General features: G+C 61.5%; 1 protein-coding gene across 3 annotated transcripts in view; it reads left to right on the top strand.

Moving 5' to 3' along the window:
• Window positions 1–23,367, top strand: part of SH3RF3 (SH3 domain containing ring finger 3) — a 205,346-nt gene that overhangs the window by 120,986 nt on the left and 60,993 nt on the right. For all 3 annotated transcript variants that reach the window (XM_049695843.1, XM_049695842.1, XM_033401643.2), the window contains one exon: window positions 12,298–12,651. In XM_049695843.1, the coding sequence (XP_049551800.1) occupies window positions 12,298–12,651 (354 nt within the window). The remainder of the gene's footprint in view (window positions 1–12,297; window positions 12,652–23,367) is intronic.

Raw genomic sequence — 23,367 nt, 5'->3', positions numbered from 1 at the left:
TTCTCTGGCTCCCGCTCCCTCCCCTTCTACTGCCCCACACGTCAGGGGTCAGCATCCTTCCGGCCTCCTAGCCCTGCCGCACCTGCAGGCACCGGTTTCCGGACACAGAGATGGGGGAGGATGGGCGAGCCCCGGAAAGCGAGGCAGCCTCATCCCAGGGCCAGTGCGCGTCCAGAGAGTTCTGACCTTGGGGAACCAGATCCAGGCCTCTGCCTGTTGGTGGGTCCCAAGACCTCGGCTAATGGTGTTGACGTGCGAGGGCAGACTGCTGAAGTGATGCTATTTACAGATGCTGGGAGTTGATGGAAGCAAAAACTGAAACCTGATTTAGCCGGATGGATGTAATGCCCAAAATGGTACGGTTGCTAACGGCAGCTGCTTCCCGTTTGAGAGGCCTTGTCTTCAGTGCGGAAATTAGGGCGGATGTTGTCGAAGCCTCAGCTAATTACCATGTTGAACTTGGCCCTTCTTGCACGTGTAGCACCGCCGTCTCCTTGTGACTTTATTTACAAAGAGAGCGTATTATTCTGAGCCTCCGTCTCTAAATATGGTATCGAAGCTGCCACCTTCTCTGGGAACACGCAGCTCTGAAGTTGTCTGTATTGTTTCAAAGGCCCAGAGCCTGGAGCTGCCCCTCATGCATTGGGTTCGCCCCACACCCCCAGTAACTGCTGGTTATTTCTTCACCGTTGTCTTGGTTTTCAGCTCAGGCCGGGGGGCAGGCAGAACGTTTCCAGGGAGGAGGCTGGGGAGGGTCTGTGGCTTCTAGTGGAAGGTCCACGCCCAAGCTCAGGGGAGAAGCAGATGGACGCGGGAGGCCCAAGCCCTGACTCGGCTTCAGCGCCTCCACAGACCCTACGTTCTAGTTGGGATGCGGGTGGATAGACCTGCAGGGGTGTCCCTGGTTGAGGGGGCGCAGCTCCTGGACGAGAAACCCCACGTGTCGTGCCCAGCGTGGGCGGTGGGAGAGGGGAGTGGGGTTCTAACTTCCTGCTCCCACTGGGGGATGCGGGCCCGGGGATTGGAAAGATGCTGCCCCTGGCCTGACTGGACCTGCAGGCCGCCTGAGCTTCGTTGAGCTGTGTGATGCGTCAGCACCGAGTTTCTCCCTCTGCAAGCATGGACGGTGCCACGTCCAAAAGCACACCAGGAGGACCCCGTGAGGTGCCAGGCACAGCCCCGAGTGGTGGTCCAGCGCCACACACCCAGAGGGTGATGGTTTGCGGCCACTGGCGTTCTCAGGGGACCGAGGCCTCTGAGGAGGGGGGAGGCCCTCAGAGCAGCCGAGGGGCCGGCTGGCCGTTCCGCACGCTCTCAGCAGCCCCGCGAGCGGGGGCCGCAGCTCCGAGCAGAGGGGCTCTCCGGGATGAAGGCCCTCTTCTAGCTACGTTTTCTTCCTTTCCTTTCCTCCCATCATTCTGTACCGCCTACAAACAACCAGCTCTGCTGACTTCTCTGAAGTGGTCCTGGCGCCGACACAGGGATGGTCGTGTGACCGTCAGGCTGTTAGAAGTTAGCGAGGGTGTGCAGCCAGGCAGGCTCTCCAGAGGGAGACACGGAGACGGGACCCTCGTTGGGCAGCCACACAGAACCCCAGGCCCATGCCGGACAAGGCGGCGATACCAGTTCACCTGGACACGGTTCAGAACCAGCGACTTGCAGCCACGGGTGGTCATTTCGCTGTGAAGCTCGAGGTGGATTCACGTGGCTGCAGCCGTTCCCACAGCCCTCCCGTCCCGTGGCCTTTCTCGCGGCCGGCGGCTGGGCGGGCCTGGCCCCGGAACCTGTGGAAACCTCCGTGTTCTTCCCCGTGGAGGGTTGGTTTGGCGCAGGCTGCTCCACCCCCACCTATGTGGAAGGAGGCGGAAACGGCCTCGGCGGGAGCAGCAGGCGGGAAGCGCACGGCAGACGGACAGGTGGACGGGGCCTCTGCGACGCGGACGGCTGGGCTGGGTGTCCGGGGCTCGTCTCCGGAAGGTGGAGGGCGTTTTCCTCGTGCCCCCGCTGTGTCTCCTGACATGCACGCTGCCCTGCCTCTCGGACGCGGGGTGCTCGGGATGTTGCGTCGTGCTTCTCTGCGGGCTCTGTGTTCCGGGCTGTTTCTGGTTCTGCTCCACTGGCCGACCTTTCACCTCTGTGAGTATCTCTACCGTCGACGTAGAGGCTGCGGTTTCCTGCTTCTCTGCCTGCCTGGTATCTTTAACTGGATGCCAGTGGTGTGAATTTTGGCTTTTCCAGTGCTGGATGTTTTTGTATTCCTACAAATATTTGCAAGCCTTGTCCTGGGATGTAAGTTATACAGAAACAGTGTGACGCTTTCGTGCCTCCGTCTTACCCTTTGACGGGCAGGACTAGGGCGCCTCTAACGTGGGGCTGATTATCCCCGTCCCCACCTGCGAAGCTGCGTCCTCTACTCCATGTCCTGTGGTCTATGAGCTGCTTCACTGCTGAGCTGTCTGATGTCCCGTGTCTGAAAACTGTTCCATAAATTTGGTTTTAGCATTTCAGGTGAGAGGGTAAAAATGATCCTTGTTATTCCTTCTTGTTAACCTGCAGTGGTTTCGAATTTTGAAATAAGGGTGACACACCATTATGTTGTACCCTTTAAACTAATACAAGGTTATATGTCAGTTATACCTCAGTAAAACTGGGGGGGGGGGGACAAATAAGGATAAAATTAGGATGCAAGAGGTACTTCTGACAGAACGGGAAAGCAGTAGGTCAGCCATGGCTCTCCCATGCTGAGTCTCCCCAGCCCAGGGCCCAGAGTAAACAGTCAGCTTTCATCAGAGACGTGAGGACTGGGTGGAAGTCTTTGAGGCCCTCATCCTCTGTGGAGACGGGTTACAACCAGGTCCAAACACTGTCCTGCGACCAGTGCTCTGGGTGGGCCAATGGGGGCGGCGTGGGCTGGCGGCTCCTCCGTTTCTTCCAAGCAGGTGTGACCCCTGCTTCCTCACCCAGATTGTAACTCTCAGGACACCCTGATTCTGCCACATCAGAGGTGACCCGACAAAACCCCAGGAAGGAAACAGGAGAGACGCCACTCAGGGCTTCCTGCTGCAGAACGTGGGGGAGATGTGATCTTGCCTGAAGCTCCGTTTTGTTTTTCCGTTTGCACGACCTATTTCTCACGAGCTTCTACGTCAGTGGGCATCTGGGGGCAGGGACATCCCGCCGGACCTGAATATGAGTCCTGCCCGCGTTTCTGTTTCCTTGTGCTGACTGTGCCTTTGTGAAGACTTAATGCACTTCACCCAACAGACGACGCTCAGTCACCAGAGGGCAGGCTCAGCACGGGAGGCGACGGAGGGGAGGAGCCGTGGGGCTCCTGGGGGGCAGGACTTCAGTGTCCTTTGGGTGGCCCCGCTGGGATCCGGGTCTGCACCCCAAGGCATGATCTGGGTGCCGGGGTGTGATCATTGGGACTTTCCTCCACGGAGATAGGTAGATGCATAGGGACCAGCTCTCCTTGATCACTCCCTCCTTTAGTGGTTTTTGTGTGTGTGTGTGTGGTACGCGGGCCTCTCACTGTTGTGGCCTCTCCCGTTGCGGAGCACAGGCTCCGGACGCGCAGGCCCAGTGGCCATGGCTCACGGGCCCAGCCGCTCCACGGCATGTGGGATCCTCCCGGACCGGGGCACGAACCCGCATCCCCTGCATTGGCAGGCGAACTCCCAACCACTGCGCCACCAGGAAAGTCCCCTTTAGTGTTTTTTGAACAATTTGTGACGTTAACATCTTGTAATGTACTGTACACAGAGTGACATGTAACGTCTCAGTTTTCCTGTCATCGTCTCTGTCTTCATAACTACATAAGTAGCCACTTTGAGGCCAGACTAGTAGCAATTCTTTTCCCTTCTGGGTCCTGGCATAGTGGTTGCACATAGTAGGCAGTTAGTGGGTTTGTGTAGTGTTGTTGAGTTGTGGGCCAGTGTTTCACAGAAGTGGTCAAAGTGTAAGGGCTAAGCCGTCAGCCATTTCTGAGGTCTCAGCTGGGACACCTTCAGCCTGTCTTCTTGGAAGCACATGGTGGGACTTAGCAAGGCCTTGTGAAACCGGCCCCTGCAGCCTCCCCGGGAGCTTCTGTGTGGTAGCCCTGCCCGCAGCCTGGAAATCCAGCTGCAGGTGGGCCCAGAAAAAAGCAGAGATGACTTCCATCTTCAGTAGACAAGCAGGCATGACAGTGTCTCAACCTGCGGCTGAAGTGCAGGCGATGTTGGAAGGAGCCAGGCCTGGCTGCCCGCTGAGCCCAAGCCTCTCCTGGGGCCTCGGTTCGCGCAGCCGGGGGAACAGCAGCCAGCGGTGCTCTGTCTGACCGTTTCTGCCCAGGCTCCAGCTGCTGCTTTCCTTCCCATCACGTGTCGCTCACATGGGCAATAATAACCCAGAAAACCAAGTACGTGCAGGATGGGATTTTTTTCAGCCAACTTGAGCTCCCTCCACTGGACACTTTTTGACTCGGAATCTCTGTGTCCTCACCCACCGTCCGCTCATCCTCATCCTGCTCGGGGACACAGGTTCCTCAGGCCTCCGTGTCCCCGCAGGCTGCCTGGGCCTCCCCACCCTCCCGCCCTGCCCTCGGCCGTGGCTTCGACAGGTGCCTTCACTCAGCTTCCCTCCTGGGAATCCACATCCCTACCTTCCCTACCGAGTCATCCAGGCCAGCGACTCAGAAACTTCAGTGAGCGTCAGAGTCCCCTGGAAAGCTCCGGGCCCAGCCCCGAGTCTGACGCAGTGGGTCTGGTGGACCCGTGTCTGAGAAATAAGTTGGGGGAGAGGCTTGGTGTGCAGGATTCCGCCTTCCCCCTGGGGGGGCCTCCGTGGTGAAGGTGAACGAAGCACACTTAGCCGTGGAGAGATTCGGCTCTGGGTGTTACTAAGGGGACCGCAGAGTGTGCCTTGGCCGAGGTTCAGGCCTGTGTTCAGTGCGGAGCAGCGAGTCTGATGGCGCAGCTGGAAAGGGTCATGGGGCCTCCGGGTGCCTTCCCTCCAGAGCAGAGAGCATTTGTGGGGAGATGGCCCTGCAGTGCCAGCCGCCGCTCCCCCAGTAGTTCTAAGACTTGACCACGAATTACTTCCCAGATTAACTGTCTGGGCCTCCGTCGTGGTGTCTCTCCCGTTACCTTTGATTAGCACTTCTGTTTGGAAGGAGGCTGCGAGTCGCTGGTGACCCGGACCCTTCTGAGACCAGCGTGTGCTCGGGGCGCCACCTTCTGCAGCCGCCTCGACTCCGCCAGTTACTGCAAAGGGAGAAAGAGCGGCTAGCTCTGGCCTCACCTCCTCTGCCCGGCCTCCTCAGAGGAACTCAGAGCTGTCCTCTGTTGCGTGTATTTCTTCCAAATCCTCAAAGCCAGAGCAGTTAAGAGTTATGGTGTGAAGCCGTTGAGGACTCCGCGGTCTCCCTGGGCGGCCGTTTCTGTGTCTGTTGGCGCGTCTGAGCCCTGGACTGAAAGAGCACGTTTCCAGCCTGTCTGAGCTGTGCCTTGCAGGCCAGCGGGGGCCACCGTCCACCCTCCACTCGCTCAGCCCTTCAGTCACTCTTCCATCGAGCGCCGCCGTGTGCCAGGCCCTGCGGAGAATCGTCTTGAAACCCACGGTCTCGCTGGACGAGAGAAGGAAGAAGAGAAGATGAAGTCTAGAGGGCAGCGTATCCTCTGTGCAAACAGGGCTCGAAGGGGGCAGGGAGACTACGGCAGGGACCCTACAGCTCTCCTGCTCAGAGAAGCCCCCGGGGGCCGGAGGGGAGGGGCAGGAGCTGCGGTGCGGGCCCAGTGATGCCCGGGCTGCCTGGAGCTGAGGGGCAGCGGGCGAGTGGGGGTGGGGGGTGGGGGCCACGGGAGGCCGGCCTGGTCATTCTCGGGGCTTCGAGTTTGCTGCACACACCGCAAGTGGGTGAGTCTGCATCCCCTCCCTACACAGGGCACGGCCTTTGGGCCTCTGTCTGCTGACCACCCCCCAGCCGTGTCCTTCATTTCTAACCCTGCCTTTACCTGGGGGTTGATAGCATAAAACAAATGTAGAGAGAACCTTCTAGACGAAAAGTTTTCAGCTGTGCTGGGTCTTGGGCCCCTGAGAGCAGCCCTGTCATCTGTCACCATCTCCCAGCCTACCCTCCACCGGTCTCACCTCCCCAGGGTCCGTTGTCACACGTGGACCAGACAGTCTGAACGAAGGTGACTCGGGCCTCACTCCTGCCTACAGCCCCCGGGGGGCCCCTGGCTCTCAGAGTAAATCCGGGCTCCTCCCTGTAGCCCACAGGCCGTGCGGGGCAAAGAGTCGGCCAGGGGCCCAGCCCCGCGCTCCTGCCAGCCTCGCCTCCTGGTCTGTGCCGCGGGGTGATGGCCTCCCCCTCCTCGGGCCTGGGTGCTGGGCGTGGAGCGGCGCTGGTGCTGTGAGGGCCGCGTGGGGACCTCGTTTCCTGTGACGGCGTGTCCGGCGCTAGGGGCCCTTGAGTCTCCTCGCAAAATTGTATTCTTACTGCGGGAGTATTGTCTTTGAGGCTGTTGTATGGACAAGGAAGAAAATCTTCGATCCTTTAAAAACCAATTTGGAACAGTTTCTCGTTTCATTCCGAGGGAAGGAACACTGTACTTTGGAGAACGAGGATCTGTGAACTGTGCAGGGCGGGGCCTCCTCAGTAACAGTCGGGCTTCAAGTCCTGCTGGAGGCCAAGGCCAAGGTGGTGGCATGCGTGTGGGCCAGGCCAGAGCAGCCAGCCTGGGCTCTCAGGGGGCTGCACCGGCCACCTGCAGTCACCGGGCAGGGGGTGCAGATTCAGATCGGAAGGCTGGGCCGTGACGCCCAGCTCCCCACTCGGGAGCTGATGGCTGAGGCTCAGCTCAAGACCGGGTACAGAAAAATGATCCCCGGGGGTTAACTCACGCTTCTGTAAACCTTTGTATTTAAAGGGGGATGAATGTGTGTTTGAAGTCTGTTCCTGTTAGGACTTCTGATTGCTAAATTTGCAACACTGTTCCTATGTTAATATGTTCTTAAACATGTAAGTTTGGGGGAGAGTTTATTGAGTTGCCCTTGAGGTTTTAGTTACAGAAGTCTTCTTCTTCTGTGGGATCTTAGTTCCCCAACCAGGGATCAGACCCAGGCCCTGCAGTGAAACTGCAGAGCCCTAACCACTGGACCGCCAGGGAAGTCCCCAGAGAAGTCTTCACACCCTGTTCTCAGATCCAGCTGAGAGAAAGATGAACGTCTAAGAGATGGAAATTTAAGTGCTAACTTTATTACCAACAAATCTCAGTGGAGGAACATGGGTCAGATCCGGAGGCAGTGGAGCTCGCTAGCGCCTCGCCCTCAAGCATAGACCTGGGCCTCCCGCCTGAGGGCTTGGCCCCCTTGTCTAGAACTGCTGCCCTGAGCCAGCTGGGAGCAGGGAGGGGACCCCCCAGGCCTGAGCTCCTCCTGCTTAAGACAGACCCACAGGGGCGTCCTGTCCCACCCCCGAGCATTCACAGGCGAGCATTCAGGGTGGGGGGTGGACAGGGTTGCCGGCCCTGCCCGGGCCCACCTCTCTCAGCCTTCCTCCCGCTTTGGCTGGTAGGTCTTGTCCACCTCTGAGCTCTCAGACACCCTGTGGGGTGGGAGTGTGGTACCAAGGATGAGCGCTGTGCTCCCTGTAGAGACCCCCCAGCCGGGCTCCTAACCAAGCCACCGACGGGGAGGAAACCTTTGTCAGATCCGCCGTGAAACCGCAGCTCCCAAAGCCACTGCGTCTAACCTGGGGAGCAGCAAGGTCTTTTACGGCACCTCAGGCTTTGTACGGAGTGGAAAAAACATGGTGCTCCCGCGGCCCCGGAAGTCTCACCCTATGTCGGAAGCTGTCCCAGCCTAATCTGCATGTTTTGTTTTTAATGACTTCCTGATACACCTGGCTGTTGTTCAAAACAGGGAAATTCAGAAAAGTGTGAAGAGGAAAATCAGAGTCACCATAATCCTACCAGTAAATATGAATAAAATACACGTGTAGGAGGAGAATGAATAGAAACGTTGCGAGCGTGCTGTTGTTTCCTGTGTTCTTTTCTGTGTGTAAATTTACATAGATTGTGAACGAATTTGGGATGGTGCTGCATCAGTATTTCTGTTGCTTTCTTCATTAAATTGTGAGAATTTTCCAATGACATCGTTGGAAAATTGACAGAAGTCAGGGGGTCCTCCCGCTGGAGTCCTCCAAGCCCTCCGCCCACACAGAGGAGAGCCGGGCCCTGGCCCCGCTGACCCCCGGCACCCGTTCCCAACCACGTGTCTCTCCAGCCCCTCTGCCTGCTGTTCCTCCTTGGACACCCAGGGCTCCCGCCTCCTGTCCCCTCCCCAGGTGTCAGCAGGCCCCTCCTTCCTCAGTAAGGACTTCCGTGGCCTCCTGAAGGCAAAAGGGCCCTGTGGGACTGGTCACCTTGGTCAGAAGTGCCCTGCAAGCGCCCAGGCAGCCCCCAGCCACGCGCCCCTGGGGACCTCGCCCCCCTCGGTTCCCTAGAGTGTGCACAGGCAGTGGTGCCCTGTGCCCCCCTCTTTTGCTGGAAAACAGCCTTTGTCTCCTTTAAGTTCACCTTCAGGGGGAATTACCACAGGTCCTTCAGGAACCTTGGAGCATCCAGTCCGGGGCCCTCGGCTTTCAGACGCACCCTGCGGAGGGGCTCAGGGCGAAGAGGGCGGCCGTGTTCCCGCAGGCGGGGTGAGCCCAGGAGGAGGGGGTGCCTCGGAGCAGGGCCGCGTTGGCAGGACAGCTGGGACGCGGGCTGGTGGACGGCGGTGCCCCCCTCATGGGGAGCACCTGGCGGCTGGCAGAGGTGGGCTTTGTCCAGCCCGGGGTGATGGGGGCTGAAGTGAATGCCATTTGCCCCTCCCCGCTTCCGTTTTTAGACATCATCTCTCCCCAAATCCTTGCCTCTAATCAGCCTTTTCTCGCAAGACGAGGCAGTTGTGTGCAGCTCCGGTGTTGGCCTGCGTTGACCTTGGTGGATGGATGTTTCTCGTTTAACCTCAGGTACCGGAGGGCGGCCTCAGTTCGCCTGTGCACTTTGGCAGCAGAACTGCAGGCTCGTTCGTCGCCTCAGGCACCTGGGGACAGAGCAGGCTCGAGTGGGAACGTGGGGGGCGGCGGGGGCTTGGCGGGGAGGCAGCTGGCTGCGCTGGTGGTGGGGCGGCAGCCAGGGGCGGTTGTCCTGTGATTCCGCCACACCCTCAGGGCCCCCGGCCTTGCTGCCCACCGTGTGAAATGTTAACTTGCAGGATGGGAACCTCCTCCCGCGTGGGGGCCTGTCCCACAGCAGGTGTAGGACACACCCTCCGGTGGGTGGGGACAGCCTTGCACCTGGTGTTAACAGACGTCTCGCGTTCGCCGTCCCGCTAAACACAGGCTGGGGCTGCTAGCAGGCCCGCGAGGTCACCGGCACACGCTCGTAACAAAAGGGAGGGAACAGAACCTCCCCGCCCGAACCTCGGTAGCTGTAGCTGGCCTCCCAGTGTGAGAATTTGCGTGACCTAATTTTCGTGCCAAAAAAATCTCTGATTTTTAAAGACACATTTGAATCTCCAAAATGAACCCAGCCCCTCCAGCTGCCAAAAGCACAGGTGTACCTCACTGGATATGTTGTCTTTACCCTGAAGATGCCGCAGGGCTGGATAAGCACCCCCGTGCCGTGCGTGAGGGGAGCCGTGGTGTGTCCGGCGAGACGGAGAAGAGAGGCGTGAGCCGTGGTCCTGCACCTGGGACCTGCTCAGTTGGCGCAAGGGCCACACGAGCCTTTGGGGGGACAGCGGCTCTCGGTCCCCCGTGCTTGGTGGTGGTCATCAGCGGCCACCTGCGCTCGACCAGCCCGGCCAGCTGTCGAGAGCCTTGGTGCCGGGGGCTCCCGCTGTGCCCCAGATGCAGCCTTTGGGGGGGGAGGGGAGCTGGGGCTGCATTCTCACCACCCCACAGACGGTTTAGTTGGTGAAAAGCAGAGTTTTACACCCAAGAAGCACTGATCCAGATGCCCATCAGCCGCCTGCCCGCCCTGCCAGCGAAGGGGGGCTCCTGCGGTGTCTCCTCACAGAAGCTGCGCTCCTGCAGTGTCTCCTCACTGGAGCTGTGGGCAGGCGAAGACCCTTCCTCGCCAGGTGCTGAGTTTGTGAAGCTCTGAGGAGTAACAGCCGCCAGTCAGCGTGACGACCTGTGCTGTCCTCAGCAACCCCCCACCCCCCCGTGGGAGAAGTGGATTAAAGGAAGCGCCAGCAGAGCCACCATCCAGGTCACGTGGATGCTTCACGGGGCGGGGCTTCCACTCTGAAGCCGGCTCTCCTGCGAGCGGCAGGGTCTCTGGGGGCTGTAGAAATGCAGAGATATGGGCACCACCCCAGGCCCACTGAGCCAGAATCTGCGTCTTGAAAGGCTCCCGGGTGGCAGCGCCCACTGAAGTGCAGCTGGATCTGACCAGAACGGGCGGCGGGGCTCAGAGACACGTGCTGTCCCTACGTCTGAGCCCTGTCCTCCAACCCCTGAGTCCCGGGAAGGGAGGACACACATCGCTCCCCAGGGCGCGGTCACGGCCCGCTGCTCCTGTGCGGACGTGTGGGGACCACAGTCCTCCCCCCGGGTCAGGGCGGAGCGGTGGACGTGCGCGCCTGTTCCCCGTTGTTTTCCTTGAAAACCGCCGGGCGCGTCCCACCGATTGCTCTTATCCCGGACGTCTTCCCCTGTGCCTGGCTTCCCAGTCTTCCTCCTGTTTTAAAGGTTCCGTTCAGTCTAGAGCCCTCTGGACGGAACCAGTGGTCTGGTGACCTGCCTGCCCAGGTCTGGGCGTGCGCACACACTGCCGGTCCGTGCCTGGGTTTCCTGATTCTGAAATTGCAGTTTCTGATACTGACGCAGCAGGGTCCCCGGGGACCCTGGGCTGCTGCTTTGGGGACGAATGGGATCATCTGAGCCCAGGGGCGTCGTCGGTGCCCTTATTTCTGTACAGAAATCTGCCACATGCAAGCAGGTCTAGACCGGGTCCTGGTGCCCATAAGCAAAGGCATCATGCCTGGCGCTTCCTGCTTCTGCTCTTCCGTTGGCGCTGCAGGTGGGCGCACACCACGGGGTGGAGGAGGCCGGCCCTCGGGGGTCAGAGGGCCCCCGAAGGCTGCGAGGGAGGGGGTTGGGCACCGGCTTGCTCTCCGAGCAGCACTGCTGATGGGGCAAACGAATAAAGCCTTAAAGCAGAGCGAGGCAGCTGAGCCTGATTGGAGGCAGCGTTTCAGGGCTAAGCGTGGACTTAGATCACGCGGTTTGGGGCCTGGAGTGAGTTTTACAACCCCCCGTGAAGGACAGGAGTTTGTAGTGGAAATGCTCACAGCCTGTGCCTGAGCCGTCTGAAGGCGGCTGCGCACCCAGCGCCTGTGATCGGCTTGGCCTCTGGACACAGCATCCCTCCCTCTCGCTGCGTAAATCCAGCGCTGCTGCTTTTGTTTGGTTTTAACTCATCGAGATGCTGCCAGCCGCAAACCCCGGTCGGTATACAAGGGAGGACCTGCAGGGCCGAGGGACCCTTCTTGGCCTGGCCCACGGCTCCAGGCTCATGGGAGGACGTCGCACGGCGCCTGCACCAGGCGCCCTGCAGATCCACAGCCAGCACCATGTGGCCTTCACCTGCCTGCAGGGACCTCGTGCCCTTGAAGGCTCCCTTGGCGCACACACTTTCTCTCCTGCTTCCGTCAGGATCCAGTGTGTCCTTCCAGCACCGCCCCCGCCCCGCAAAGGCTTCAAACCCTTCTTCACACTGGCACCTGGGACGGTGACCCAGCGCCAGCACTGAGCTCGCGCCCTGGTCCCTGCTCATGCTTTCCTTGGACCCCACCGTCCCCACCTGGTCTACGGGTGTGTCTTGTTCCAGGAGGGCCCTTGTTCTGCCCCCTCCCCGAACCTTGCAGGCAGGGCTCTGCCGGCAGCCTGAGGCCTCTCCACCGGAAGTCTGGTCAGCCTAGGGTGGCCACGTGCCGGGGAAGCTGCGTCCTGCTGGTACACGAGGTGGGGAGCACATGGGGGCTGCTCCCACCCTAGGCACCCCCTCTGGGTGTTTCCCAGGCAGCCCCACTTGGCCAAAGTGGGGAGAAGGGAGCAGCCCCTGGAAACACACCTTTTCAGTAGAATGTCCAGGTGCCACCCTGGCCTTCGCTGTGTTTTCTCCGCACCGTTCGTACTGGACGTGCTGTTGGAAGGGTCTGGCAGCTTGAACACTCTGGTGGCTTTGAGGCGCGAGCAAAAGGCTGGACGTGGGGTGCGGCTACTGTCCACTGACGTCTGCCTCTCCCCTCTTTCCTTAGCTCAACGATGCCGCCAAGCAGCTGATGGAGATGGACAGGCTGGGCCCGGCCTCAGCGTCCGGCTGCCTCACCTTCATGCCCTCTGACCCCGGTGCGGGGGCCAGCGCGGCCCCGGGTCCCACTTCAGGCAGCACGGGGGCGGTCAGCGCCTTCCAGCGGCGTGTGGACAGTAAGAAGAATGCCAAGAAGCGACACTCCTTCACGGCACTCAGCGTGACGCACAGGTCCACACAGGCCGCCAGCCACAGGCGCTCCATGGAGATCAGCGCCCCCGTGCTGATCAGCTCCAGCGACCCACGGGCCGCGGCCAGGATCGGGGACCTGGCGCACCTGTCCCGCAGTGCACCCACCCAGGTAACGTCGCTGGGGCCGGGGCTTCCTCTTCGGCTCCGCTTGCTCCCCGTCCCTGGTCCCTGGGTGGGTGCGAGGGAGGCGAGGCAACAGTGCCTTTTGGGGTCCCTGCCCTAGGGCCCCTGAAGCCCTGGTGGGAGGTGTGTCTTGGTCTCAACCAGCATTCAGGGGGATGTGAGGTGCTTCTCAAGTGCCTGTGACGCGGCCTCTCGAGGTCCCGTCCCCGCCCGCCTCAGCCCCCTGACTCGGGAGGAAGTCTGGGTTAGTGCTGCTGTGTCTGCAGCATCTCGTGACACTGGCTGACGTGCTCCCTGTGGACAGAACCAGAAGAGCCCTCCTCTGTGGGACGGGGCACTGGTTCCGTCCACCAGGGAAGCAAAGGGGTCACCTTGCTCTCAGCCAGCCAGACCAGGCAGCCCTGGAGCCAGGCTGTTGCTGCGTCCACGCTGGTCCTGCTTGCCGCACGACAGGCCGGTCAGTCAAGAGGCGAAGTGTGGGAGCCACGAATGAGATGACCGGGCCCTGGGACCCATTTTCCCGCAGTGACACTGGAAGTGAAAGTTGTGACCAGGCTCAGGACTTTAGTGAGCGTCGTCAGAAAGGGTGAGAGGTCAAGGGAAGCAGTTTGCAAACTGGCTGTGGCCCCGTTTAATTCAGCTGTCGGGAGGCAGGAAGGGTGGTGCTGAGCGCCTGTGAGTTGAGGGCCAGCCACCAGGGCTGCGAACGGCAGGTACCAGCGTGGGTCAGTGGTCATGGGTGGGACCCAGAGGCCAGCCCCGCCCCCTCTGCCCCCACCTCCGGCGCCACCTTCTGGGTCTGCATCCTCAGACTCCAGCTGCCTGCCTCTGGCGGCCCCTCGCGCCCTGCGGTAACGCTGCCCTTCACCTGGGTGCTCCTGGAGGTGCCCGTTGCCTCCCAGGAGCTCTGAGCACCTTAGCGTGGCCTGAGGAGCCCTTCAGACTTCGACCACCACCCTGCCGTCTTTCCAGCATCTCCACCGGTCTCCCCTGTGCCGTCCGCAGAGATCCTGCACCTGTGCGCCCGTGCTGGCCTGGCTCCCCCTCCCCCCACGCCTGTTCCTGCCCCTCCCCCCCTCGCGGCACAGACACGCGCCCACGCACACGAAAGGCCTGCGGCCCTCTCGCACCCGCTGACCTAATCCTTGGCCTGCAGGGCTTTCCCCTGCATCCATCGTGGACTGTGTTGCTTTTGTCGCTGGTATTCATGGCCTTCTCCCCAACCCCTGGACTTGGAGGTCCTGGGCAGGGACGGGGTGTCGCCCACCCTGTGTGCCGTGTCCTGTCTCCTGACTCCCACGCAGCCGTCTCTCCTCGGGTGGCCATGGGACCCGAGTCAGCCATGCTGCATTCTGAATGGTCTGAGCATGAAACACCGTGGCTCCAGGGATGCCACTTGACGGCCCCCCCATGATGGCTCCCATGGGCTCAGGGCCCACACCGCCGGCTGCCGAGAGGGCGCAGCTGTGAGGCGGCCAGCTCGCTCCCGCACGCCGCGTGTCCACCACAGGCAGCGGGGCTCCCAGGGGAGCGAGGTCGGGCTGGGCCTCCGATGCCCGCCGTGCTCACACTCGACCCTGATGAATCATTCCTCCCTGCTGTGCGGAGAAGTCTAGGCTCGGCCGAGGTCCTCATGAGCAGCGGAGCACCGCGGTCACCTTGCTGCTGGGGAGGGAGGGTTAGCAGGAGGGACGGGGAAAGAGGCTGTCTAGGCCAGCTCCACCACTCAGGGTCCAGATGTCTGCTTGCTGAGGTCGGGGGTCAGAGGAGGTGATTGACCCACAGCTCAGAGCGACCTGTCATCAGGTGACCCAGGTCGCCCCCCCACCCCCGCTGCCTGGGAAGCCCCAGGGGGTGCAAGGAGCTCCTGGGCCGGGCAGCGTGGCCGGTTATGCCCTGGAATGGGCAGCCCCAATCCTCCAGGCCTGCTTCCCACGCACACCGCGCGTCCGCCACAGGCGGGGGGCGCTGTGCCCTCACCCCGACACCTGCAGCTGCGTGGGCCAAGCCCACCTGCCACCTGTTCGGTAGATAGAAGCCTTGCTGGGGCAGAGCCACACATGCTGACTTGCATGTCGTCTGCCCAGCTGTTCTCAGGCCACAACAGTGGGGCTGGTGGTTGTGAAGAGACCACGTGACTCAGGGACGCTAAAATTCTGACCACCCGGCCTTGTGCAGGGACGATGGCCCAGTCCCGGGCGGCAGTGTACCCACCGCCGTGGCAGGGGTGGCATGTGGCCGCCAGTGCACTGGCCCCTACAGGCTCCCGCGTGGGGATGTTCAGTGGCCAAAGCAAGTCCTCCAGCCTGGCTCTGCTCAGTGGGGATGGGGGTGGAGTGGGGTCCAGGGCACCCAGGGGAGCCCAGGTGTTTGGGAACAGCCCACGGCACCATTTCCCTGGAGGCTCCGTGTTGTCTGTAAGCTTTAACTGCTCGACGCAGAGGCCGGCAATCTCGGAGAGCAGAGGTGACCCACGGAAGCCGAAACCAGCGTCTCTGTGCCCGCCGTCCGTGGCCGGCCGTGGGTGGGACCTGCACCCAGCAGGCTCTCACCAGACTCGGTGTTTCTCAGCTTCAGAGAGACCACGGCTTACAGGCCAGCTTCAAATAAGTCAACAGAAGCCCTTGAGATCAGAAAGATGTGCTTTAAAATCAGTGAGGAGGGGAGTGTTTGAAATTCAGCAGCGAGAACATCAAAAGGGAGCATTTCTCTAGCGTCTGAGCAGTGAATTGGAAGAGCCCTCCTGGAAGCCTCCGGGCGTCTTTCAACGCATCCGCCTGTGTGTGGGGTGGCCTGCAGCCCCTCTCGCCACCTCTTCTTGTGTCGGCCCGGGACAGGCTCTAAGCGGGGAGTGCGGGCACCGACGCGCCGGGCTCCCCGCTGTCAGCCCACCTCCAGGCTCCTGTGCGCACTGCCCGTGGGGAGCCTGGGCTTGTGTTGAGCATTTTCAAAAAGTTACAAAGGTAATTCTGTGCCTTGTCCGGAGCAAAATAAAAAAAAAAGTACCAAGCAAGCACGAGACAACTAAACCGTCTCATCCTTGAGGACGTTGCACAAGAAGAGCTTTCCCTGCAGACGTGGGCAGTGCTGTCCCGACTTGCTGGCTGCAGGAATGAGAACACTGGCCGCCCGGCCCGGGCTTCTCGTCCACCACGTCAGCCGCCAACCTTGTCTGTTCTGCTGCGACGTTAAGGGCAGGGACTGCTGGGCGCCGGCCATCGCCAGCGGCCGAGGGACGGGCCCCTGGGCCTGGTGAGCTGCCGGTCCCTCCGTCCTCCCTCTCGTTTGGCGAGCTCTTGGCTAAAGGAGCAGCCCGGGCAGGTGCAGGAGGACCCTTGTTGGACCCCAGCCCCTGGGACCAGCTGGCCCACCAGGCGACAAGGACACCGCTCGGGGCAGGGAGTGCGTGGAACGGCACAGCCGCTGGGAGGTGGGCCTGCTCTGGAAGGAGGCGAGGCCTCCTGTGGGACTCCATGTCTCCTCAGGCCCTGCTGCAGAGGCTCATGGCTCAGGACCCTCCCTACCTCCCCGCTCCTCTCACCCAGCCCTGCCCCCCCCCAGGCCCACCATGTGGACCACGGTACGGGCGCGGCTGCACACCCAGGCCCTGCAGCCGTGGCCCGACCATGGCCACCGCTAGCCTGCGGCCTGGGAGCTCGGCCGAGACGGAAGCTGTGCTCGGACCCTCAGTGCCCGCAGGGGCCCTCCACACGGGGGCTCGCGGACACGTGGATGGACGACAGACACGCTGAATGGGGCTGCGGGCTCTTGAGTCCCACCTCTCCATAGGAGACACCTTCTGTTTGAAGGCGGGAGACGGGTCATTGGGATGTGAAAGGCATGCATTTTGTGCAAAGCCAGGGACGATGCCTTCGTCTGTGGACACATGTGGAAGTGGGGGGTGGTCTACACTAGCTACTGGCACCTTCCTGTGAACAAAGACCACCAAGCAGGCGGACTCGTGTGTGGGGAAGCAGAGTGAGGAGACCGCCTGTGACTTTTTTTTTTTTTTTTGCGGTACGCAGGCCTCTCACTGCTGTGGCCTCTCCCGCTGCGGAGCACAGGCTCCGGACGCGCAGGCTCAGCGGCCGGCTCACGGGCCCAGCCACTCCGTGGCATGTGGGATCTTCCCGGACCGGGGCACAAACCCACGTCCCCTGCATCGGCAGGCGGACTCTCAACCACTGCGCCACCTGGGAAGCCCCCCGCCTGTGACTCTTCTTGGTGGAAAAAGGCTCCACCTGTTGGTTCAGAGTCGAACCTCACGATGCCCGATGGGTGAGAAGTAGCCTGTAACTGCCTTCCCCCAGCCCCCAACACGTTAGCGCTTTGCGATTTTCACCCCTGCACTGAGCAGGTCAGCCCCCTTTCATGATGACCCGGGGAGGCCTGTCCTGCTTTTGGCACAGCTGTGGCTGTTTGGTCCCCGCTGCTGGCCCCGTGGGACTGAGGGCAGAGGCCGGAGGCTTGTCCTCTCACTGCAGACGACACCTCAGGCGGATCGGCCGACTTCTCAGCGTGCTGGACTGCTGCCGCGTGGGCAAGAGCAGCTGGGTGCCAAGAAAACCTTATTTACAGAAGCAGGGACAGCACGGCCAGATGTGACCTCGGAGGAGTCTGTCGACCGCCGAGCAGACCTGGACTCAGAAGCTCAGGGCTGAGTCAGTGGTTTGTGGGCCGGTCGGGCCACCTGAGGTGAGCTTGGCCTCCTGGTTGCCTCTGCCTCAGGTGGCCAGCCAGCTTCCTGGAGCTGATGGACAGAACCGGGGACGTTCTGTCGGCACAGAGCGACCAGCTCCCTCTCCAGGACAGACCGTCTCCTCCAGGTTCCTTGGCCTCCGACCTCGAGCTGCCAGCCCAGGCCCCGCCTACCGTCCTCCCCGCCCAAACCCATGGCCCTGCAGGCTGTTGGGTGTTCTTTTTGGAACCAAGCGAAGAATCAGGCTGTAAGCGTTTTACTCTGAAGTTTTCTTTGGGAAGCACGTCCCTGAGAGCCTGATTTTCACCCTGTGTCATGGAGTGGTAGCGTGTGCTGAATAAAACATGCCCGTTTCACGGCTCCTTTTTAGGGTGATGACAGTGCCTTCTGGACACGTGTTAAAAGTTAAAGTGAGGTGTTTCTTCCTGGGGTCTTGGTCTGTGTCAAGGAAGGCGACTTGGAGCCCCCTTTTAGCGGGGGTGCAGCTTGCCAACCCGCAGACCCTTTTTCCTTTTTTTAATCCCAGCGGGAAATAAAAGGCCTGGTTCGCAGCTACTGCTCAGGGGCCCCGGCAAGGGCAGCAATGGAGCCTCTGGCATCTGCTAACAACCTGACGGTTTAGAATCAGGGTCCGGGGGCGCTCAGCATAGACTCCTGTGCAGTGCCTGTGGGCTGTTGCTGAACGAGGCCTAAGGGATCACTGGAGTCGCCCACTCCATGGGCTCAGTGACCCCAAGCACTGAGCCACTGGCATCCTCACACTGTTGGTGGCTCCCCCGGGTTGGGCTGTGCTCGACTTCTGGGCTGAGCCCCAGCACGCGTCCATTGCGAGTCAGCTGAAAGGAATTCCACCTCATCACGGTGGACCACCTTCCCACGTCGGGGCCCCGCATGCATGGGGCTGCGCCAGGCCCGGGGGGAGGGGCGGGGTGTCGCCAGGGTGCAGGAAGGGTCTGTCCCCAGGCTGTGGTCCCAGTTATTTCTGTCCAAAAGCAGCTGGAGCCCTCACCTCCCTTCCTTCCTCCCTGCCCGATTCCCTCTCTCCTGCCAAGCCTTCACTAATCCCTTAAGGCCCAGAGCCATTAAAAAGTAAGCCATTAAAAATCAGAGCAGAATCAGCCTCGGGGCCCTCAGCCGGGAGGAAGCAGGCCCCAGTCCTGGCGGGAAGCCTGTTCCACGTTGCAGCCAGAGGGCGTGGGGCACGAGACAACCTGGCGCTGCGAACGACCTCAGACAGACTTCCCGTCCCACCCCGTGTGTCCTAGGAGCCGTGCGTTAGGGTGTGGCCGTGCCTCCGGTCAGCGCCGTCCTCCCAGGGCTGGACTGCTACACCTTGGAGCCCCCTGCCACGCCTGGTGCTTGTGAGCCCTTAATCCTGAGAGGAGGCCCCCCCGTGCCACGATACCCCTGAGGGTCAGCACACAGCTGCCTCCCGGGCTCCTGGAGGGACCACCATCTCAGCAGCCGCGTCCTGCTCTGCTGGGTCTGTGTCCTCGGCTGTTCACAGCTCAGCTGCCGGCAGGGGACACCCCTGCACCTTCCATCGACAGGAACAGAGATGAAGACGGGACCCGGAGGAGGATGGCTGGCCCCACCGGGGAGTCACAGCCCGGGCTCCCACCACCGGGCACAACGTCCCAAAGGGCCTTCATCTGGGCTCCGCACTGCGCAGGGGGGAAAAGTCAGAGCCCCGGGCTCAGTGGGTGGAGTTTTAGATGGTCTCCATCTCGACCTTGACCTTGGGAGAAAAGGCTTGTCACAGGTGTGGCCTCCCATGCCCCCGACCCAGCTCTAAGGGAGGGTCTGGCCGTGAGATCCCACTTCCTTGCTCTGTGGCCTTCGTGTGTCGGGTTTCAGCTGAGGGCCAGGCTCCTGTAGGGCAGCCTCGTTGCCCCAGCGCTGGGGGAGCGCCACAGGCCTGCCGCCCCCAACACCTGTCGCGCGGAGTTGACGGGTGGGGGTCTGGAGGCCCACAGCCATGGCCAGCCTCTCCCTCTGCCCTGGAGGCAGGCACCAGCCTCCTCTGCACGTGTCGCCTCCTGTTGAACTACTGCCCGAGTGGCCGGCAGGCAGCAGGGTGCAGAGACCCCCGGCGGGCCACCTTCCAGGCACGGTGGGACTCAGCAGCCCCCAGCCGGGTCATGGGGCTTCCCGCGTGGTGCCTTTGGCTGGTTGGCTGTTTCAGGAGAGCTTATTTGGACAGGAGGCCCTTTGACAAGAGCAGGGTCAGGGGTCTGGCTCCGTCCAAGCCAGTCGCGTGGGCCCTGCTGCCCGGCTAAGGCCCTTCGGCCCCACTGTGGCCAGCAGTGCCGCGTCTGGTCAGCAGAATGGCCGATCATCAGGGTCCCCTCACGGTCCTCTCCTGTCCCCTCCTGGCCCCCCACAAAGGCGGCTTGTGTAGAATCCAGTAAACATGGGGTCACCTCAGCCATAGCTTGGTCTTGAAACAGACCTCAGGTAGTCGAACTCTGTCGTTCTGTGTATCTTACTTTGAAAATGTAGTGGAAAACCACTGCTGATAGTAAAACGATGGAAAATTTGAACATACAGATTTTTAAAAATACTAACTCAAATCCCAGCTCCCTAAGTAAAAGCATTATCATTTGTATGTAAATTTCCCCATGTAAATGCACCCATCGTTTTACAGAAACAGGCTAAACCTAGGTGTCCAGTTCCCTCACGCCATCCCGTTTGCTGTGCTCCCCCAGCCCTCCACACCCACCTGTGCAGGTCCTTCTCCCAGGTCGTGTGGGGCTGTGTTGGTCTGCAGACGGAGTCTCGGGTCAGCCATCTCCTCTATCTGCCCTTTCTTGCAGCCGAATCTTCACCTCCTGTGGCTGCAGAAAGAATGATGCCAGCATTTCCTGAGGCTTGCTCAGAGCTTTAAATTACTGTGTCTAATATTCCAGCTAACCTAGAAGCTGGGGGGCCGCGGTGGCCCCATCTCCTCATCCCTCCAGGGCCTGTGTCTTCACTGCGTGATTTCCAGAGTCTCGGGAACCAGGGATTCATGTTTTGTCTGGTATTCAGGTGTTCGGGTGGAGGGTAAATCCAGTGCCTGTCGCTCGACCGTGGTCGGGGCAGAAGTCCACGGCTCGATGGCATAACCCGTCCAGGGTCGCACGCTGAGAGCTGAGGGCACATCAGCCCGGTGCTGACCCCCGAACGTACACGTCCAGGTCGTGCCCCCCCTGAGCCCCTGGTCGGCCTCCCCCAGGTCTCGTGCTTCATCCCTTCTCCCGGCATCTCTGTCTAGCCAGTCGCGGAGGCCGGAAACTCGCTCATCCTCTTCCTTCGCGCCCTTCAGCCCCAGAACCCACTAGTTGTGTAGGTAGAGGGGGAGTAACGCCCACCGTGTGCACGTCCTAATCCCCGGAACCTGCGAATACGTTGCCTTCCTTGGCAAGGGACAGGGAACTAGAGACGGAAGACGGTCCTGGGTCCCCTGCGTCAGAGTCAGAGAGAAGCGAGAGGACTGACCGCCTGCCCTGCTGGCTGTGAGGCCGCAGACCTGTGAACTGGTGACTCCGTGCTGCTTAGGGCCCTGGGCTCGCGGTCACTCGCTGGTGCCTCCCCTGGGGACGAGGTGGTGGGGACGCACACGGCCCCCAGCAGGGGCTGCCGGGCACTGGCCGGCTGGGTGACTGTGAGCCGCGCACCTCCTGCCTTGGGCCTGGGTTCACTCATTTTGTGAAGTGGTGACAGAAAGCAGCACCTGCCTGCGGGCGTTTCTGCGGAGTAAATGCGTTATTCCCGGCCAAGTGCTCAGAGCAGAGCCTGGTCCCTGGTGAGCTCTGGGTGGGGGTGGCCGCTGTTATCCCTGCTCTTACCCTCCTTACCCACGGCCTCCTGCGCATCCAGACCCCCTGTCCCTCTCATCACCCTGACCGCCGATCCACGACTGAACGTCCTCGGCAGAGACGTGGGCTGGTGCCCTTCTTACCACGTGTGTCTTTGGCCTCCAGGTGCCGCCCAGGATCCACAGCTGGATCGGGGGGCTCCCGGGGCTCCCCCTGCCCCTGGTGCTCCAGCCTCTGTTTCCAACCTGCAAAGCTTGCTTTCTCCTCCTTCTCCCTTCACTGGGTGCTCAAGGAGCCCCTCTGGCCACACCCAGCCTCAGCCTCCATCGTGTGCTCTGCGGCCCTGCTCTTGCCAGGACCCCGTGTCTGTAACGACCTGCCTGACGCCTGTCCCCCCACCCCAAGGAAACCCCCGAGATCGCAGGCCGTGTCTGCGGCCCCAGCCGGGCCTGGGCTCAGGTGGTCGGCGGATGCCGCCTGCCCGCTCCTTGTCAGCGAGCAGGGAGGGCCCCTCACTTGCTCGAGGGGAGCCGTGGACCTGGGTGCTGTCTCCCTGGCTGCGGGGCTGTCCCTTCCTGGGGGCAGGCATGCCCAGCGAGCAGGAGACCCGGAGTCTCTGGGCAGAAAGGAACGTCCCCGCCTTCCTGGCTCCACAGCTTCCACACCGCAGCCGCAGGGGCAGGTCTGAGGAGCTGCGTCCCTCCCGCAAGTGCAGAAGCTCGGTGCGCGGGAAGGCGCTCGGGACGTCAGTGGCCTGGGTGGGGGGGGGGGGCGTTCCGTGTGGGTGTCACACATTCTCAGTCTACCAGAAGCTCCGAGTCCTGATGAGGAGAAGCAGTTCTGACGTCTGCCTGAGGGGCTGCTGACGGGCTGTGGTCCCCGGGGGACGGGGTTGGGAGGCTGCCTCGGAGACCAGAATCGAGGTTGGAGCTGGTCAGCGATGGGCAAGAATGACCCTCCGGCACAGCAAGAGGGCCCTGAGGCGGTCGGTCCTGCGTGGGTTGTCCTGCCGCCCCAGGCCTGTTCCAGGTGCTTCTCTGCGATTTGTGCTTCAGTGCTCTTTGTGCCCTGAGGACACACACGTGGTGAAAGGTCACCTTTCCCACCTGCCCGGGGCCAAGGCACCAGCAGCTCCTGAGGGCTCTGCCCAAGGCTGCTGGGTCCCTGTTCCTCCGGGGTCCCTGTCCTGCCCTTGTGGGAGGCCTCCAGGAGGGGAGGACACCCCAGCTCCCTCAGCTTTGAGATACCCCTGGGTGTCCCCATCTGGGTTAGTTTCCTGGAGCTGCTGTAACAAACCAGGTGGCTCAGAGCGGCAGGCAGTGCCTGCTCAGCGCTCTGGAGGCCAGAGGCCCAAAATCAAGCTGTTGGTGGACCGGCTTCTTATGGGGCTGCTGGAGACCCCACCCAGGCCCCTCCGGCATCTGCTGGCCGCCAGCACCCCACCTCCTTGGCTCGCAGACGCGTCGCCCTCGTGTCTGCTCGCCACCTTCTCACCTCTGGTGTCTCTGTTCTTTTCTGTCTCGTGGGATGATCTCATCTCAGGATCCTTGCCTCATATTACCCCTGCAAAGACCCCGATTCCAAATAAGGTCACCTTCACAGGCACGAGGGCCATGACTCGTGCACTTTGGGGATCAGAGTTCAACTCGCCAGGCCACCCAGTACTCTGAGCAGAAAGATGGGATGCCACCTGGGGAGGGCAGGGGCGGCACGAGCCAGTGTGTGGTGAGGGGACTCGGGGGACGATGCCCCTGGCAGGCTGGGTCTACGGGGTTCCCTAAGGATAGCCCAGCATCATCTTGCAGCCCAGAGCCCGCTGCTTGGCCCTCACCCAGCTCACCGCGCACCTGACACTTGGCAGGAACCTCCTGCAAGGGGGCCATCCCTCCGTCGTCTCGCAGAGTAGACCCTTGAAGCTTTGCGCGCCTCGGGTCAGGCAGGAGAGGCAGTGCTTTACATCCTGGCACCCTCTAGCTGCCCCCCGTCCACTGTCAAAGGACCGATTTTCTTTAGCTTTCGGGGACACGGTTTCTAAATAAGCTGACATGTTGGAGCATGAAAGGTTTTGTCGGGATTTTCTCGGCCAGACACGGGAGGAATGAATCCGAGTCCTGAGAATGAGGCCGGCCACCCCACCGCCTCTTTCCGTGATGGACACGGCACCTCACCGTCCGGGCCAGACGCGGGCCGAGCGGTTTCCTGA

The sequence above is a fragment of the Orcinus orca genome, chromosome 13 (genome assembly GCF_937001465.1).
Source record: "Orcinus orca chromosome 13, mOrcOrc1.1, whole genome shotgun sequence".
Taxonomy (NCBI): Eukaryota; Metazoa; Chordata; class Mammalia; order Artiodactyla; family Delphinidae; genus Orcinus; species Orcinus orca.
The sequence above is the reverse complement of the archived record's forward strand: the minus strand, read 5'-3'. Positions and strand labels throughout refer to the sequence as shown.